The 21,047-nt window shown below is 35.6% G+C and overlaps 1 protein-coding gene and 1 long non-coding RNA gene across 3 annotated transcripts; both read left to right on the top strand.

Annotated features, from left to right (window-relative positions):
- The first annotated feature begins 8,620 nt into the window (after positions 1 to 8,620).
- LOC136836717 (uncharacterized) lies at positions 8,621 to 10,232 on the top strand. Its single transcript, XR_010852457.1, has 4 exons — positions 8,621 to 9,003; positions 9,245 to 9,338; positions 9,588 to 9,748; positions 9,936 to 10,232. It is a non-coding gene; the product is annotated as an uncharacterized lncRNA (long non-coding RNA).
- A 3,089-nt stretch (positions 10,233 to 13,321) lies between these two features.
- LOC136836716 (pigment-dispersing hormone type 1-like) lies at positions 13,322 to 19,437 on the top strand. 2 transcript variants are annotated; one of them, XM_067101233.1, is made up of 4 exons: positions 13,322 to 13,386; positions 18,650 to 18,743; positions 18,988 to 19,148; positions 19,330 to 19,437. In XM_067101233.1, the coding sequence occupies exons 2-3, from the start codon at positions 18,651 to 18,653 to the stop codon at positions 19,126 to 19,128; spliced, it is 234 nt and encodes a 77-aa protein (XP_066957334.1). In that variant the 5' UTR covers positions 13,322 to 13,386; position 18,650; the 3' UTR covers positions 19,129 to 19,148; positions 19,330 to 19,437. The 2 variants fall into 2 exon arrangements, with proteins under 2 accessions (XP_066957334.1, XP_066957333.1); XM_067101232.1 differs by lacking the exon at positions 13,322 to 13,386 and adding an exon at positions 18,355 to 18,408.
- Positions 19,438 to 21,047: the final 1,610 nt, after the last annotated feature.

Here is a 21,047-nt window from a genome sequence, read left to right as displayed (position 1 = left end):
GAAAGAAAGGTAATGTCATTAAGAATGATCATTCGATCTTAAAAAAAGCGCATATACACACAATAAGAGTTTCTTTTTACATTTGAAGATGTAAATTCCACCTGGCATACTCAAGTGTCCGCTTATTTGACGTGTGAACAATGAAATGTTTTGATTTTAGTGTCCCTCTTGTAGTAAGTGACGTCTAGAGTACATGAGCTTGACTTAGAATTAGTAAACAACAGCTTCGGAATTTTACTGGAGATATAACCTTGATTCTAGGTCGTGGCAGACCTTGCAGCCCAAATCCTGCGTGTGGCCCACGGACCCTGGAATGCAGCAGAGGCCCATAAGAGGAACTCAGGAATGATCAATTCTCTTCTGGGGATTCCCATGGTCATGGCTGAAGCAGGCAAGAAATAAGTTCACGAAATGTTATCCAGGTAAGCAAAGAGTAATTGGAAGACTTGGAAGGATGGTTACGACCAATAGATAAGTATAGTTTTGTTAAACATTTGTTTTGTAGTATATGGAGTTCGAAGATATTTTCGGGTATTTTTAAAAGTCGTAAAAATAACGATAGCAATCAGGGATATGGTGAAAAATGTGTAAATGGACTAAATTAATATTTTCTTCTCTATTTTGTTTTAGGTCACGGCATACTGTAATGGAACCACGCCCGAATTTGTTGTATATACTTCTTCTTCTAGTGAACCCTGAGAGATATCAAGACAGCAAAAATTGCCCTCAGAATTCATTCTGTTGCTACTCCCTGGAAATGAGCGTCTTCAGTTGTTGAAGAAAATAGTTTGTCTTCCATAAACACTGCATTTCAGCAATGCACAGTCCTGCAGGGACGAAGGTCTAACAATATCTAACTGACAGGACGAAAACACCATGTACCTTCAGAGTTGTAAGATTTGTTTGAATACAGGAAATAAACAGGGATGTTTAGAATGTCTTTTACTTTCACACCTAAGTAAATATTCATTTATATAGAAACCTACATATTTTGTGCTCATATGAGTGTATGTATGAACGGTGCAGAATATAGTCATGAGATTTTATACAGTATGATTCTTCATGCAGAATAAAGCAGAACGAACATTTGGGGACAAACGTGCTCAATGCCGTCAATGTTGAAATGATAACAGCGAGCTTCACCCATGATTTTATCAAAATAATATCAGAGTCAGAGAAAAAAAAGATTATAGGCCTCTGGGAACACAGACAAGACAAAGAGGTCCAGAGTCAAGTATCTCACTTCACAAATCTTAAAAAAAATGTGAAAAAATGTCACATAAATATTGGGTAACAATGACAGACAAAGAGCAATGAAATTCGATGTCTACTATGAAATCTGGAGAAATTTATCTTAAGTAACTTAAAAAAAAAAGAAATATTGTCCCACCCGCATCTAGTTACACTAAATTTAATTTGATGAAATGCTGATCTCAGAATCTGTAGTAATCTTTTAAACATGAAATAAGAAAAACTGAGAAGGAACTTCTGAATTAAGTTTATATGTAACAATGTCAAAGAATAAAATGTAAAATCTGGCATCACTGAAAATATAGGAAGATCAAGAAAAGACAACCGAAACCTGCAAATCTCGGCTGGAAATACGGAAAGGGACAAAAGTTCCTTCGTCAAGAGCAACAGATATAGAGCCATTCGTTTAAGGCTTTCGAACAAACTGGTAAACATCTGAGATTTTTCTCCTTATTCCAAAATTATGTTTTTGGACTATTCTAAGACCCTGATAATATTCTTTGCTTCTCCTAGTACCCACTAATTTGAAAATAGTCTTCCAAGCAATGGAATTCCGATATCATCTTTCTCTTCCTTAGTCTATGAAAATATTTAAATGAGATTTAAAATTTTCACTGTGGGTTTTCTAAGCTCAGAAAACGTCACAGTTGATCATAAAATATTTTCATTATATTATTTAAGAATGAAAAAGAATTCCATCTGTGTTATTTTCGTAGTCGTTTGAAATAATGTTCAGTTTTAATTACTAACTTCAAGGAGTCATAAAAAGCACAACGAAATTTCTATTTCTATTAATTTTTAGACTACTTATCAAAAATTAAAATTTATTTAACTGTGTTTATTTCATTTATTTACCTATGCTTACACTGGAAATACAACAAAATCTCATTGCTTGCCGAGAAGATAGTTTTGCTTGAAAGAAACCAATGATAATTCTCATTTACACAATTATATCTCGGTGTTCTGAGAATCCTAGTTTTATTTGAAGTCCGCTTTATGAATGAGATTCGAATCATTATCATAAAAATTTAACTGAAACGCAACATAAAGACATAAGACCGAACTGGGTATTAAGTCCAAGATGAAATGTTGAGAATGTACAATATTAGACAATATCCTCAATCGCAGCGAACTGATTAAGTTGTCGATAGCCCATATATTTTTTGAGAGGCTAGACACTTGCCAGTGTTTAAGCTCTGTTCAGATTTTGATAGATTATCACTGGCGCATGCGAACTAGGGATGGGGCTCTAGTGAAGCCCATAGATCTAGCTTCTGAGCCATTGGCAGCCATTTTCCTGGTTTTCCTAAGTCAGGTGAAAAGGGCCTTTGGGTGCTGATCAATACAACACTAATCCAAATTTTACTTTCATGAATGAATCACTTTAGCCCTTTGACAGTACATCTTCAAATGTTCTCAAAGGTTCTCAGTGCGCTGTAGCGTCTGATTGGCTGATCTTTCTGATCAGGGAAATTCAGCAATATTGGCCATGTCAGTATTCATTTTTACTCATCTTAATCTTAATGCAATCAGTTTGATCAACGTTTAAAAAAGAGGATCTACATATTTTGAAAGAATTAGCTAAAGGCGAAGATATAATCGTACATCCTGACAAAGGTAAGGGAACAGTAGTTATAGATAAATATGACTATATTATCAGAATGCACTCAATTCTCAATGACTCATCAGGATTTCATCATTTAAGGAACACCTAATTTACAAAACGTTACCAAAATAGAGGACAAAATTAGCTGGTTTCTCAAAGTACTCAGACGCAACAACGTTGCTGATGAAAACACTTTCCAAAACCTTCTCGTTACAGGTTCCACATCCGGGATCATGTATGGCTTTCAGAGATCCTTAAGGAGGCGTCCTACTTAAACCAATACTTTCCTCGTGAAATACGCCAAATTATAAACTTGCCAAGTATTTGGTCCTGTTGTTAGAACCGCTTACCAATAACACTCACAATGTAAAAAGTGCTGTTGATTTTAAAGAGGATATTCTGAAACAAGACCCTGTCCTTTTTATGGTCAACTTTAACATTGAGTCCCTGTTTGCTAATGTTCCTGTTGAGGAGACGATTGGGATTATTTCAAACAAACTTTTCCCTTCTTCCGACTCCTTTTTTAATAGTTCTAATAATCTTTTGTTTGGGAGAGTTTTAGAATTGGGCGAGAGGGGCACGGTCTTCATTTTTAATGATTCTTGTTTCAGACAGGTGGAAGGGGTGGCGGTGGGAATCCCCTTGGGTACCGTAGCCAATACATGGACTCCCTGGAGTAGACAGTATTTGATAAATGGCCCCCTCGGTTTCCACTCTTTATTTTATAGAAGATATGTGGACGACACATTTGCGTTGTTTAAGGTGATTTTAATGCTGATTCCCTTTTAGAGTTCATCAATGACCAATATCCAAATATTACATTTAGTGTAAAGAAAGAATATCGGAATTCTTTGCATTTTCTGGACTTGTTTATATATATATATATATATATATATATATATATATATATATATATATATATATATATATATAATAAATATATATAAATATATAAAATAAATAAATAAGTAAATAGATTGATAAACAATTTTAATTCACCTTCCGAGAGAATGTGGTGAGAAAGAGACCTGAATAGCAACTGGGATTCAATTCTGGGGCCGAATTAGATCCTTCCACTTTTCATATGGCACTGGCTAATTACGCCCAAATGGCATAACAACAATTGTCTGAGAGAAAATAAAAATGTAAACAATAAATCTCACGTTTGGGTAGACCTAAAAAGACGTTAACAGTTGTCCCCCCCTTAACAAAAACAAAAAAAAAAAAAAGATGCAGAGGAACGAATTAGAGCGAGAAAAATTGTCTTTGAATGGGGGATGACTCGGGAATACCTGTGGGAGCCCAGGTGGCCAGGTGAAGGGGTGACGCCGCTTAAAAAGTGGAAGGTTTTCTCCCAACTCCATCATTCGATCTTTACTGGTCTTCTTGATCACTTTCTTCGTCCATCCTCCTCAACAAGTGAGTAAAGTCGATTCCATATTTCGTAATTATCCCCTTTCCATAAACCATATAAACTCTTTTGTCTTCAAAGATTTATATATAAGCCGGTCAGTGTACAATTTTCTTTACTTAATGGAGTAAATTCACGACGAATTTGTTACACAAAATTTGACTACAGCGTAATGATTTTCATGATTTCTCTGTCTTCAGATGATTAAGTAATACCGTCAACGTAACACCTTATTCATGACATGTACTTGACATCCTTCCAGAATGCAGGCAAAATTCATCGTTGCCATCGTGGCATTGGCAGTTCTTTTTTGCTACGTAGTGGCCAGGAAGATTTCCCAACTACGGAAAGAAAGGTAATGTCATTAACATTGATCATTCAATCTTAAGAAAAGCTCATATACACACAATAAGAGTTTCTGTTTACATTTGAAGATGTAAATTCAGCCTGACAGACTCCAATGTGCACTTACTTAACAGTCTGACAGAAAGAAGTGTTTTGATTTTAGTTTCCCTCTTGTAGTAAGTGACATCTAGGGTACATGCGCTTGACGCAGAATTAGTAAACAACAGCTTCGGAATTTTACAGATGTAACCTTGATTCTAGGTCGTGGCAGACCTTGCAGCCCAAATATTGCGTGTGGCCCACGGACCCTGGAGTGCAACAGAGGCCCACAAGAGGAACTCAGGAATGATCAATTCTCTTCTGGGAATTCCCATGGTCATGGCTGAAGCAGGCAAGAAATAAGACTATGAAATGTTATCTTCTAGGTTAGTAAAGAGCATCTGCAAGGTTTAAATGGATGATTAACGATCAACAGATATTTTGGGCAGTTTTAAAAATTAGTAGAAATTACAGTTGAGATCAGGGATATCATGAAAAATGTGTAAATGAACCAAATTAATATTCTTTATCTTTTGTTGCAGGACACGGCGTACTATAATGGAACTACACGCGAATTTGTTGTTTATACTTCTTCTTCTAGCTGAACCTTGAGAGAAATCAAGACAGGGAAAATTACCCTCAAAATTCATTCTGTTGCTACTCCCTCAAAACGAAGGTCTTCAGTTGTTGATGAAAATAGTTTCTCTTCCATTAATACTGCATTTCAGCAATGTGCAGTCCTGCAGGGCCGATGGTCTAACAATATCTAACTGACAGGACGAAAACACCACGTACCTTCAGATTTGTAAGATTTGTTTCAATACATGAAATAAACAGGGAAGTTTAGAATGCATTTTACTTACACATCTAGGTAAATATAAATTTATTTGGGAACCTATATATTTTGTGCACATACAGTATGAGTGTATGTATGAACGGCTCAGAATATAGCCATGGGATTTTATATTTTACATTTGGGGACAAACGTGCTCAATACCGTTAATGTTGAAATGACAACAACGAGCTTCACCCATGATTTCATCAAAACAATATCAGCGTCAGAAAAAAAATAATAGTCCTCAGAGAATAGACAAGACAAAGAGGTCCAGAGTCAAGTATCTCACTTCATAAATCTTAAAAAAGAATTTACAGGGTGACAATGATTGACAGAAGCAACGAAATCTGTCGTTTTCTAGGAATTCTGTGGAGCTTTGATTTACGGCATTTAAAGAAAACGGAATGTTAATCTAGTTTCATATGGTTGCCATAAGTTTAATTTTGTGAAACAATAATCTCAAAATTATCATCAGTCATGTGAGCCTAAAATAAGAAAAAGTAAGAAGGAACATCTAAATAAAGTTAGGAATAAATGAAAAAAGAAAGCACGTGAAAGCTGGGACTGGTACCACTGAAAATATAAGGACAGCCAAAGAAGACAACGAAAGCCTGCAAACCGCCTCTAGAAATAGGCTGGTAAACACCTGAAATTTTTCTCCTTAGTCCAAAATTATATTTTTGAACCTGATAGTATTCTTTACCTTTCCTAGTTTCCACTGCTTCGAAACTAGTCTTCCAAGCAATGGAATTCCTTAAAACTAGACGGGCTCCATTCTTTAGAAAAGAGAAATCTACGTACTGTACTTTGAAAGAATTAGCTAAAGACGAAGATATAATCATTGTGCATCCTGACAAGGGTAAAGCAATAGTAGTTTTAGATAAATAGGACTAAAGATGAAAATGCTCAGGTGGATGTGTGGAGTAACAAAAATGGACAAGATAAAAAATGAATGAATAAGAGGACTATTAAAGTCGCAGAACTATCAAAGAAGGCCCAGGAAAGAAGACTGCAGTGGTATGGCCATGTGATGAGAAGGGATGAGGCATATGTAGGAAGGAGAGTGATGCAGATGGAGGAGCATGGTTGGAGAGAAAGAGGAAGACTAAAGCGAAGGTGGATGGATGTAGTTAGAGAAGACCTGAGAGACAAACAATTGTCAGACGACAACTCGTTTGACCAAGCCAGGTGGAGGAAAGCTGTTAGAAACATCGACCCCACATGGAAGTGGAAAAAGATGCAGAGAAAGAAGAAGATTTTCTAGAAAGTCTGTGGACGACACACTTGCGTTGTTTAGCGTGATTTCAATGCTGCTTCCCTTATAGTTGTTCATCAATACCCAACATCCCAATATCAAATTTACTGTAGAGAGTAATCTCAAAACTCTTTTATTCTGGACTTGTATATATTTACATATGCTTTACATATGCTTTATATATATATATATATATATATATATATATATATATATATTATATATATATATATATATATATATATATATATATATATATATATATATTATATATATATATATATATATATATATATATATATGTGTGTGAATTTTGTCACATAAAAACCATGAAATATTTTATTTAGAAATATTAAACCACAAATGACAGTTATTATACAATTCATAATACCAGTGGGACAACACACACACACACACACACACACACACACACACACACACACACATATATATATATATATATATATATATATATATATATATATATATATATATTACAGTACTTTTAAAGTGGGTAATTGTATAATCTTACATGAGTAAAGCCTTTTTAGAGTTAGTAGCCTATATATATATATATATATATATATATATATATATATATATATATATATATATATATATATATATATATATATATATATATAAAACCAATAAGAAGTATAAGCGACAACAAGGTATGTTGCATGGTCTTTATTATATGTAATAAGTATTACAGTTCTTTTTTATAGTTACATGGTTTAACATCTTTTGGTTGTATGTTGTTTAACTAGAACAGTGAACTCATCAGCAGCTGACTGGAAAATCACATCCGACGAAAAACTTTGTAGTTAAAACTGGGGTCGGTTTTCGCGTCTTGGTTTCTCTCGAGAATGAGAGAGAAGATCAAGAAAATAAAACTGATGTATATCGATGCCTGCAATGAAAAAGAAAGCATATGGATATGGTATTTCTCTTTATTTAGACGTTTCAAGCAATTTTAAATTTAGTTTTTACCATTCCATTCATAAAGATGAAAATAAAGTGATCAAATTTTCGCAGTTGTCGACGTCCTTGCCGTAACTTCTCACAACAAAACAAAAGCGTCTGTTTTGTCTAGCTGAAATTTGATTACGTTGTCGTCTTATCTCTTTCCAGCTTCAGCCATGACCCTGGGAATCCCCAGAATAGAGTTGATCATTCCTGAGTTCCTCTTATGAGCCTCTGCTGCACTCCAGGACCACGGGCCATTCGCAAGATTTGGGCTGTGATCTTTGCCACCTCCTGAAAAGAGAACCATAAAAACTTTTTCAGTCGTCTTCGTTTGGCCCAATATGTACATAAGAACACTTCGAAAAAATATTTTTTTACTCATCTCACTACATTTCGGAACCAAGCTTATTGTTCTTGGAGAGTTACTAAACCCTTACCTGTCTCTCAGCAGCTGGGAGGTCTTGTTCAGCAGCTGCAAAGCAGGATACAATGGTTACCATTACCACGAGAACAGCGAAGACATTTGTCAGCACTCTGGAAAGGAAATACCTAGCAGTTTCTCACAGATAAAGTGACCTAATGCAATGACTTCCTTACAAAGTTATTTATTTTATATTCTAGATATTTCACTTTTCAGTGATAACTAACTCAGGCCATTAAAGGAAATAACTGGAAAGAAAATGAAATTCAAGTCTTGCAGACCTACGAAAAATCAATGATCGTGAAAGAGAAAGTTTTGCTGAATACCATGATTTATAGAGAGTGAATACTTTTGTGAAATAAGTGAATAAGTAAATAAACAAGTAAGTAAATAAGTAAGTACTTAAGTAAGTAAAGAGATAAATAAACAAATAGATAAATAAGTAAATAAATCATTTTAACTCACTTTTCGCGAGAATGTGATGAGAAATGGCCAGAATGGCAACTCGGATTCAATTCTTGGGTCGAATAAGATTCTTCCACTTTTTGTATGGCACTGGGTAATCACGCCCTAATGGCATAACAATAATAGTCTGAGAGAAAATAAAAATGTAAACAATAAATCTCACGTTTGGGTAGACCTAAAAAGACATTAACAGGTGACAAAAAAAAAAAAAAAAAAGATTCAGACAAATGAACCAGAGCGAGAAAAATTGTCAATGAATGGGGGATGACTCGGGAATACGTGTGGGGCACCAGGTGGCCAGGTGATGTGGTGACGCCACTTAAAAAGTAGAAGGTTTTCTCCCAATTCCATCATTCGATCTTCACTGGTCTTCTTGATCACTTCCTTCGTCCATCCTCCTCAACAAGTGAGTAAAGTCGATTCTATATTTCGTAATTATCCCCTTTCCATAAACCATATAAACTCTTTTGCCTTCAAAGATTTATGTACAATTTTCTTTACTTAAAGGACTAAATTCACGACGAAATTGTTACACAAAATTGAGTACAGCCTAACGTATTTCATGGTTTCTCAGCCTATAAAACAATGATTAAGCAACATCGTGAACGCAATACCTTATTCATGACATGTACTTGACATCCTTCCAGAATGCAGGCAAAATTCATCGTTGCCATCGTGGCATTGGCAGTTCTTTTTTGCTACGCAGTGGCCCAGGAAGATTTCCCAACTAAGGAAAGAAAGGTAATGTCATTAAGAATGATCGTTCGACCTTAAGAAAAGCCCATATACACACAATAAGAGTTTCTGTTTACACTCGAAGATGTAAATCAACCTGACAGACTCCAGGTGCACTGACTTGACGATCTGACACAAGGAAATGTTTTTCTTTTAGCTTCCTTACTGTAAGTGACATCTAGAGTACATGAGCTTGACTTAGAATTAGTAAACAACAGCTTCGTAATTTTATTGGAGATGTAACCTTCATTCTAGGTCGTGGCAGACCTTGCAGCCCAAATACTGGGTGTGGCCCACGGACCCTGGAGTGCAGCGGAGGCCCACAAGAGGAACTCAGGAATGATCAATTCTCTTCTGGGAATTCCCATGGTCATGGCTGAAGCAGGCAAGAAATAAGTTCACGAAATGTCATCCAGGTAAGCAAAGAGTAATTGCAAGACTTGGAAGGATGTTTACGATCAATAAATATGTACTCGTATAGTGTTGTTAAACATTTCCTTTGTAGTATGTAGTTTTCGAAGATATTTTCGGGTTATTTTAAAAGTCGTAAAAACATGTGTAAATGGACTAAATTAATATATTTTTTTCTCTATTTTGTTCCAGGACGCGGCATACTGTAATGGAACTACGCACGAATGTGTTGTTTATACTTCTAGTGAACCATGAGAGATATCAAGATGGCAAAAATTGTCCTCAGAATTCATTTTGTTGCTACTCCCTGGAAACGAGCGTCTTCAGTTGTTGAAGAAACTAGTTTGTCTTCCATAAACACTGCATTTCAGCGATGGATAGTCCTGCAGGGACGATAGTCTAACAATATCTAACTGACAGGACGAAAACACCATGTACCTTCAGATTTGTAAGATTTGTTTGAATACAGGGAATAAACAGAGAAATTTAGCATGTCTTTTACTTACTCATAAAAGTAAATATACATTTATTTGGGAACCTATATATTTTGTGCACATATGAATGTATGTATGGACGATGCACAATATAGCCATGAGATTTTATACTGAATGATTATTCTTGCAGAATAAAGTAGAACGTGCATTTGGGACAAACATGCTCAATACCGTCAACGTTGAAATGATAACAATGGGCTTCACCCATGATTTCATCAGAACAATATCAACGTTAGAGAAAAAAAAAAGATTATAGGCCTCTGGGAATACAGAAAAGGCAAAGAGGTCCGGAGTCAAGTATCTCTCTTCATAAATCTTACAAAAAATGTGTGAAAAAAAATGTCATAAAATACAGGGTGACAATGATTGACAGAAGCAACGAAATCTGTCGTTTTCTAGGAATTCTGTGGAGCTTTGATTTACGACATTTAAATAAAACGGAATGTTATTCCAGTTGCATCTGGTTGGCCTAAGTTTCATTTTGTGAAATGATGATCTCGAAATTTGCATCAATCATGTGAGCTTAAAATAAGATAACCTGAGAAGGAACGTCTGAGTAAAGTTAGGAATAAATAAAAAAAGAAAGCATGTGAACGCTGGGACTGGTACCACTGAAAATATAAGAACAGCCAAAGAAGGCAAAAGAAGCCTGCAAACCACCTCTAGAAATAGGCTGGTAAACACCTGAAATTTTTCTCCTTAGTCCAAAATATGTTTTTGAACCTGATAATATTCTTTACTCTTTCCCTAGTTTCACTGCTTTTGAAACTAGTCTTCCAAACAATGGAATTCTCAAAACTAGACAGGCTCCATTTTTAGAAAAGAGAAATCTGCACTACTGTGCTTTGAAAGAATTAGCAAAGACGAAGGTATATAATCATTTAGCATCCTGACAAAGGGTAAAGCAATAGTAGTTTTAGATAAATAGGACTAAATTAAAATGCTCCAGTGGGATGTGAGTAACAAAAATGGACAGGATCAAAAATGAATGAATAAGAGGAACTATTAAAGTCAAGAACTATCAAAGAAGGCCCAGGAAGGAAGACTGCAGTGGTATGGCCATGTGATGAGAAGGATGATTAGGCTATGTAGGGAGGAGAGTGATGCAGATGGAGGTGCCTGGTTGGAGGGCAAGAGGAAGACTAAAGCGAAGGTGGAAGGATGTAGTTAGAGAAGATCTGAGAGACAAACAATTGTCAGACGACAACTTGTTTCACCAAGCCAGGTGGAGGAAAGCTGTTAGAAACATCGACCCCACATAGAAGTGGGAAAAGATGCAGAGAAAGAAGAAGATTTTCTAGAAAGTATGTGGACGACACACTTGCGTTGTTTAGCATGATTTTAATGCTGCTTCCCTTTTAGAGTTCATCAATGCCCAACATCCCAATATCAAATTTACTGTTGAGAGAGAATCTCGCAACTCTTTGCCTTTTCTGGACTTGTATATATTTACATTGCTTTACATATACTTTATATATATATATATATATATATATATATATATATATATATATATATATATATATATATATATAATATGTATGTATGTGTGAATTTATGTGAATTTATGTCACATAAAACCATGACATTTCATTTAGAAATATCAAAACACAAATACCAGTTATTATACAATTCATAATACCAGTGGAATAACTTACACACACACACACACACACACACACACATTATATATATATATATATATATATATATATATATATATATATATATATATATATATATATATATATATATGTTACAGTATTTTTTAAAGTGGGTAATTAAATAATTTTTATATGAGTAAAGCCATAAGGGGTTAAGTAGCCTATATAAACCAATAAGAAGTATAAGCGACAGCAAGGCATGTTGCATGGTCTTTATTTTACCTAAGTATTACAGTTCTTTTTTATAGTTACACGGTTCAACATCTTTTGGTTGTATGTTGTTTAACTAGAACCGTGAACTCATCAGCTGCTGACTGGGAAATCGTATCCGACGAAAAACTTTGTAGTTAAAGCTGGGATCGGTTTTCGCGTCTTGTTTTCTCTCGAGAATGAGAGAGAAGATCAAGAACATAAAACGTTTATGTAGTATGTGCTTCTACTGATATATATCTTAGCCTGCAATGAAAAAGAAAGCATAGGGATATGGCATTTCTCTTTATTTAGACGTTTCGAGCAATTTTAAATTTAGTTGTTGCCATTCCGTTCATGAAGATGAAAATAAAGTTATTAAGCCTATCGCGTTGTCTGGCGTCTTTGCATTAACTTCTCACAACAAAAACGTCTGTTTGTCTGGCTGGAAATTTGATTACATTGTCGTCTTATCTCTTTCCATCTTCAGCCATGACCCACTGGGAATCCCAGAATAGAGTTGATCATTCCTGAAGTTCCTCTTGTGAGCCTCTGCTTCACTCCAGGGACAACTGGGTCATTCCCGCAAGATTTGGGCTGTGATCTTTGCATCTCTGAAAAAGAACCATCAAAACTTTTTCAGTCGTCTTCGTTTGGCACAATATGCATGCTGAAACACGTCGAAATATTACTTTTACTCATCTCCACTAATTTCAGAACCATGCTTATAGTTCTTGGGAGTTACCTAAGCCATACCTGTCTCTCTCAGCAGCTGGGAGACTTTGTTCGGCAGCTGCAAAGCAGGATACAATGGCTTTACCATTACCCACGAGTAAATAATTAGTTCGTAAATTAAATAAATAAATAAATAAATAGATGAATAGGAAATAAATAATTTTAACTCACTTTTCTTGAGAATGTGATGAGAAAACAAAAATAACAACTCAGTTCAATTCTGGGGTCGAATAAGATCTTCCACTTTTTGTATGGCACTGGGTAATCACGCCCTAATGGCATAACAATTGTCTGAAGAAAATAAAAATGTAAACAATAAATCTCACGTTTGGGTGGACCTAAAAGACGTTAACAGGTGACAAAAAAAAAAGAAAAAAGACAGACAAATGAATAGAGCGAGAAAAAATTGTCTATGAATGGGGATGACTCGGGAATACGGTGGGAGCACCAGGTGGCCAGGTGAAGGATGACGCCACTTAAAAGTGGAAGGTTTTCTCCAACTCCATCATTCGATCTTCACTGGTCTTCTTGATCACTTCCTTCGTCCATCCTCCTCAACAAGTGAGTAGAGTCGATTCCTTGTTTCGTAATGATCCCCATTCCATAAACCATATAAACTCTTTTGCCTTCAAAGAGTTATGTATAATCGGTCATTGTACAATTTTCTTTACTTGAGACTAAATTCACGACAGAAATACACAAATTTGACTACAGCGTGATGATTTTCATGATTTCTCAGTCTTAAGATGATTAAGTAACATCGTCAACGCAACACCTTATTCATGACATGTACTTGACATCCTTCCAGAATACAGGCAAAATTCATCGTTGCCATCGTGGCAAATTGGCAGTTCTTTTTGCTACGCAGTGACTGGAAGATTTCCCAACTACGGAAGAAAGGTAATGTCATTAACAATGATTATTCGATCTTAGAAAAAGCCCATATACACACAATAAGGTTTCTGTTTACATTCGAAGATGTAAATTCAGCCTGACAGACTCAATGTGCACTGACTTGACGAGTCTGACACAAGAATAATGTTTTTGATTTTAGTATCCTCTTGTAAGTGACATCTAAGTACATGCAGCTTGACTCAGGTTTAGTAAACTAACAGCTTCGTAATTTTACTGGAGATGTAACCTTCATTCTAGGTCGTGGCAGGACGCTTACAGCCCAAATCCTGCGGTGTGGCCCACGGACCTGGGTGCAGCAGGAGGCCCACAAGAGAACTCAGGAATGATCAATTCTCTTCTAGAATTCCCATGGTCATGGCTGAAGCAGGCAAAATAAGTTCACGAAAATATTATCAGGTAGCAAAAAGTAATGGAAAGAATAGAGGATTTGATTTACGATCAATAGATATGTATAGTGTTGTTTAAACATTTGTTTTAGTAGTATATAATTTTCGAAGATATTTTTGGGTAAATTTAAAAGCCGTAAAAATAACAGTAGCGACCAGGATATCATGAAACATGTGAAAATGGGCTAAATTAATATTTTTTCTCTATTTTGTTGCAGGACGCGGCATACTGTAATGGAACTACGCACGAATTTGTTGTTTATACTTCCTCTTCTAGTGAACCCTGAGAGATATCAAGACAGCAAAAATTGCCCTCAGAATTCATTCTGTTGCTACTCCCTGGAAATGAGCGTCTTCAGTTGTTGAAGAAAATAGTTTGTCTTCCATAAACACTGCATTTCAGCAATGGACAGTCCTGCAGGGACGATAGTCTAACAATATTTAACTGACAGGACGAAAACACCATGTACCTTCAGATCTGTAAGATTTCTTTGAATACAGGAAATAAACAGGGATATTTAGAATGTCTTTGACTTACTCATCTAAGTAAATATACTTTTATTTGGGAACCGGTATATTTTGTGCACATATGAATGTATGTATGAACGGTGCAGAATATAGCCATGAGATTTTATATTGTATGATTTTCGAACAGAATAAAGCAGAACGAACAATTGGGGACAAACGTGCTCAGTACCGTCAGTGTTGAATTGATAATAATGGGCTTCAACCATGATTTCGTCAAAACAATATCGGCGTTAGAGAAGAAAAGATATAGACCTCTGGAAATGCAGAAAAGGCAAAGAGGTCCCGTCAAATACTCACTTCTGAAATCTTACAAAAATGTGTGAAAAAAATGTCATAAAATACAGGGTGACAATGATTGACAGAAGCAGCGAAATCTGTCGTTTTCTAGGAATTCTGTGGAGCTTTGACTATCAGCATTTAAAGAAAACGGAATGTTATTCCAGTTGCATCTGGTTACCCTAAGTTTCATTTTGTGAAATGATGATCTCGAAATTTGCATCAATCATGTGAGCCTAAAATAAGAAAACCTGAAAAGGAACGTTTGAGTAAAGTTAGGAATAAAAAAAAAAAAAAAAAAAAAAAGCATGTGAACGCTGGGACTGGCACCACTGAAAATATAAGAAGAGCCAAAGAAGACAAAAGAAAACTGCAAACCACCTCTAGAAATAGGCTGGTAAACACCTGAAATTTCTCTCCTTATCCAAAAACTATATTTTGAACCTGATAATATTCTTTACCTTTCCCTAGTTTCACTGCTTCAGAAACTCTTCTTCAAGCAATGGAATTCCTCAAAACTAGATGGGCTCCATTTTTTAGAAAAGAGGATCACGTACTTACTTTGAATGAATTAGCTAAAGACAAGGTATAATCATTGTGCATCCTGAAAAGGTAAAAGAATAGTAGTTTTTGGATAAATAGGACTATAAGATTAAAATGCACTCAATTCTCAGGTGGATTTGTGGAACACCTGTTTAAGAAGCAATAACAAAATAGAGGACAAAATTAAAAATGAATGAACAACGTCAGATGAACTTTCAAAACCTTCTGGTTACAGGTTCTAAACAGGATCATGAACTATCAAGATCCTAGAAGGCGTCCAGGAAGTTAAGAAGCAAATTATAAACTTGCCAAGTATTTGGTTCTGTTGTTAGAATCGCCATGTAAAAAGTGTTGTTTTTTTGAGGATAGGGACTGACCTTTTATTGGAGGCTACGTTGGGTCGCTTTTAGTTTTGGAGGTGTTGTGCCGGCTTTGCCTGTACGTCCGCAGATGGAGAGGCTGCCTGGTTGGATCATCCACCTTCCAATCATCAAACATACCAATTTGCGGCCCTCTGCTCTCAAGAGGTTAAGTTACTAAAGCGCTTCTGGCAGCTTGATATAGGATAGGATACCAGGCTGTGGTTAAAGTTTCATGGACCTCGGCTCATACGGCATTATACCGAGACACCGAAACTAATTTCGTGACCATGATTATACGCTGTACAAAAACTTGTTTCACATTTTTCACTTAATTAATTTTCCTGTTGAGGGGATTGGATTATTTTAAACAGACTTTGCCTTCTCCCGTTCCCTTTTTATAGTTTTTAGTAAGCCCTTTATTTAGGTTTTAGAATTGGCCGTGCGACCCTTCATTTCAATGATTCCTGTTTCAGAGGTGGGGGATGAATGGGAAGCCCCTCTGGGTCGATATAGAATACTATGACTCCTGGAGAGACAGTATTTGACAAATGGGGCCTCCTTTTGGTTTCCACCTTTATGTACAGGACGACACACTTGCGTTTGTTTAGATGATTTTAATGCTGATTCCCTTTAAGTTCATCATTGCCCAACATCCCAATATCAAATTTACTGTAGACAAAGAATCTCGCAACTCTTTTACCTTTTCTGACTTGTATATATTTATATATATATTTACATATTTTATATATATATACATATATATATATATATATATATATATATATATATATATATATATATATATATATGTATATATATATATATATATATATACTGTATAAAACCATGACATATTTTATTTAGAAATATCAAGCCCCAAATACCAGTTATTATACAATTCATAATACCACTGGAATAAACTTACACACACACATATAATATATATACACATATATATATATATATATATATATATATATATATATATATATATATATATATATATTAATATTAAAGTATTTTAAAGTTAGTAATTATAATTTTATCTGAGTAAACCATAAAAGAGTTAAGTAGCCTATAAACCAATGACAGGAAAGCGACAACAACAAGGCATGTTGCATGGTCTTTAATATAGGTAATACAGTTCTTTTTTTATAGTTACACGGTTTTAACATCTTTTGGTTATATGTTGTTTAACTAGAACAGTGAACTCATCAACAGCTGCTGACTGGAAAATCATATCCGACGAAAAACTTTGTAGTTAAAACTGGGGATCGGTTTTCGCGTCTTAGTTTCTCTCGAGAATGAGAGAAGATCAAGAAACATTTTATGTGTATGCCCTTCTACTGACTGATATATCTTAGCCTGCAATGAAAAGGAAAGCATAGGGATATAGTATTTCTCTTTATTTAGACGTTTCGAGCAATTTTAAATTTAGTTGTTACCGTTCCGTTCATGAAGATGAAAATAAAGTTTATCAAATTTCGCAGTTGTCGACGTCTTTGCGGTAACTTCTCACAACAAAACAAAAGCGTCTGTTTTGTCTAGCTGAAAATTGATTACATTGTCGTCTTATCTCTTTCCAACTTCAACCATGACCCAGAATCCCAGAGATAAAGTTGATCATTTCTGGGTTCCTCTTGTGAGCCTCTGCTTCCTCCAGGGACCATGGGCCATTCGCAAACTTTGGGCTGCGATCTTTGCCATCTCCTGGAAAGAGAACCATCAAAACTTTTCAGACGTCTTCGTTTGGCTTTATGCATGTAAGAAGTCGTATTATTTTCACTAATCTTACTAAATTTCAGAATGATGTTTAAAAAGTTCTGAAGTTACTAACCCATTACCTGTCTCAGCAGCTGGAGGTCTTGTTCAAGAATACAATGATACCACTACCACGAGAACGGCGAAGACCTTTGCCAACTAAAGAAATACCTAGTTTTCTTGCAGATAAAGTGACCTAATGAGCTACAAAGTTATTTATTTTATATTAATGTAGATCTTCCCTTACCGTGTCTCTCAGCAGCTGGGAAGGTCTTGCAGACCTACGAAAAATTAATGGTCGTGTTGAAAGATTTACAATACCATGTAAATAAGTGAAGTAAATAATTAAGTAAGTAAATAAAAAATAAATAAATAGATGAATGAGAAATAAATAATTTTAACTCACTTTTCGCGAGAATGTGATGATGAAAATTGACCAAAAAATAACAACTCGGATTCAATTCTGGGGGTCGAATAAGATCCTTCCACTTTTTGTATGGCACTGGGTAATCCGCCCAAAATGGCATAACAATTGTCTGAGAGAAAATAAAAATGTAAACAATAAATCTCACGTTTGGGTAGACCTAAAAGACATTAACAGGTGACAAAAAAAAAAAAGATCGAACAAACTTGAATCAGAGCAAGAAAAAAATTGTCTTTGAATGGGGGATGACTCAGAGGGAATACCTGTGGGGCCCATGTGGCCAGGTGAAGGGTGACGCCACTTAAAAAGTGGAAGGTTTTCTCCCAATTCCATCATTCGATCTTCACTGGTCTTCTTGATCACTTACTTCGTCCATCCTCCTCAACAAGTGAGTAAAGTCGATTCTATATTTCGTAATTATCCCCTTTCCATAAACCATATAAACTGTTTTGCCTTCAAAGATTTCAGTGTACAATTTTCTTTACTTAATGGACTAAATTCACGACGAAATTGTTACACAAAATTTGACCAAGGCGTGATGAATTTCATGATTTCTCAGTCTTAACAATGATTAAGCAACATCGTGAACGTAACACCTTATTCATGACATGTACTTGACATCCTTCCAGAATGCAGGCAAAATTCATCGTTGCCATCGTGGCATTGGCAGTTCTTTTTTGCTACGCAGTGGCCCAGGAAGATTTCCCAACTACGGAAAGAAAGGTAATGTCATTAACAATGATCATTCGATCTTAAGAAAAGCCCATATACACACAATAAGAGTTTCTGTTTACACTTGAAGATGTAAATTCAACCTGACAGACTCAGGTGCCTGACTTGACGATCTGACACTATGAAATGTTTTTCTTTTAGCTTCCTCTTGTAAGTGACATCTAGAGTACAGCTTGACTTAGAATCAGCAAAAAACAGATTCTGAATTTTACTGGAGATGTAACCTTGATTCTAGGTCGTGGCAGATCTTGCAGCCCAAATACTGCGTGTGGCCCACGGACCCTGGAGTGCAGCGGAGGCCCACAAGAGGAACTCAGGAATGATCAATTCTCTTCTGGGGATTCCCATGGTCATGGCTGAAGCAGGCAAGAAATAAATTCACGAAATGTTATCTAGGTAAGCAAAGAGTAATTGCAAGACTTAGAAGGATGGTTACGTTCAATAGATATGTATAGTGTTGTTGAATATTTGCTTTGTAGTATATAATTATCGAAGATACTTTCGAGTAATTTTAAAAGTCGTAAAAACATGTGTAAATGGACTAAACTAATATTTTTTTCTCTCTATTTTGTTCTAGGACGCGGCATACTGTAATGGAACTACACACGAATTTGTTGTATATACTTCTTCTTCTAGTGAACCCTGAGAGATATGAAGATGGCAAAAATTGTCCTCAAAATTCATTTGTTGCTACTCCTGGAAATGCGCGTCTTCAGTTGTTGATGAAAATACTTTGTCTTCCATAAACACTGCATTTCAGCAATGGACAGTCCTGCAGGGACGATAGTCTAACAATATTTAAATGACAGGGCGAAAACACCATATACCTTCAGATATGTAAGACTTGTTTGAATACAGGAAATAAACAGGGAAATTTACCATGTCTTTTACTTACTCATAAAAGTAGATATACATTTATTTGGGAACCTATATATTTTGTGCACATATGAATGTATGTATGGACGGTGCAGAATATAGCCATGAGATTTTGGATTGTATGATTTTCGTACAGAATAGAGCAGAACGTACATTTGGGGACAAACGTGCCCAGTACCGCCAATGCTGTATTGGTAACAATGGGCTTCAACCATGATTTCGTCAAAACAATACCGGCGTTAGAGAAAAAAAGATATAGGCCTCTGGAAATGCAGAAAAGGCAAAGAGGTCCGGAGTCAAGTATCTCACTTCATAAATCTTACAAAAAATGTGTGAAAAAATGTCATAAAATACAGGGTGACAATGATTGACAGAAGCAGCGAAATCTGTCGTTTTCTAGGCATTCTGTGCAGCTTTGATTTTCGGCATTTAAAAAAACGGAATGTTATTCCAGTTGCATCTGGTTGGCCTAAGTTTCATTTTGTGAAATGATGATCTCGAAATTTGCATCAATCATGTGAGCTTAAAATAAGAAAACCTGAGAAGGAGCGTCTGAATAAAGTTAGGAATAAATAAAAAAAAAGCATGTGAAAACTGGGACTGTTACCACTGAAAATATCTGGACAGCCAAAGAAGACAAAAGAAGCCTGCAAACTACCTCTAGAAATAGGCTGGTAAACATCTGAAATTTTTCTCCTTAGTCCAAAATTATATTTTTGAACCTGGTAATATTCTTTACCTTTCCTAGTTTCCACTGCTTTGAAACTCTTCTCCCAAACAATGGAATTCCTTAAAACTAGATGGGCTCCATTTATTAGAAAAGAGGCTCTACTGTACTTATTTTGAAAGAATTAGCTAAAGACAAAGATATAATCATTTTGCATCCTGACAAAGATAAGAGAACAGTAGTTTTGGATAAATAGGACTATATTATTAAAATGCACTCAATTCTCAATGACTACACAGGATTTCAGCATTTGGGAACACCTAATTTACAAAATGTTACCAAAATAGAGGACAAAATTAATAGGTTCCTCAGAATACTCAAACGCAACAACGCCATTGATGAAAACACTTTCCAAAACCTTCTCGTTATAGGTTCCACAAACAGGATCATGAAAGAGATCCACAAGGATCAAACCAATACTTTCCTCGTTAAAGACGCCAAATTATAAACTTGCCAAGTATTTGGTTCTGTTGTTAGAATCGCTTGCTAATAATACTCACAATGTAAGAAGTGTTGTTGATTTTAAGGAGGATATTCTGAAACAGGACTCTGACCTTTTTATTGGAAGCTTCGACGTTGAGTCGCTTTTAGTTTTCTGTAAAAGAAAGGTGTTGTGCCGGCTTTGCCTGTACGTCCGCACTTTATTCTGTCCGCACTTTTTCTGTTCGCCACCAGTTCTTAAAAACTACTGA

This window comes from Macrobrachium rosenbergii, chromosome 56, assembly GCF_040412425.1.
Source record: "Macrobrachium rosenbergii isolate ZJJX-2024 chromosome 56, ASM4041242v1, whole genome shotgun sequence".
NCBI lineage: Eukaryota > Metazoa > Arthropoda > Malacostraca > Decapoda > Palaemonidae > Macrobrachium > Macrobrachium rosenbergii.
The sequence above is the reverse complement of the archived record's forward strand: the minus strand, read 5'-3'. Positions and strand labels throughout refer to the sequence as shown.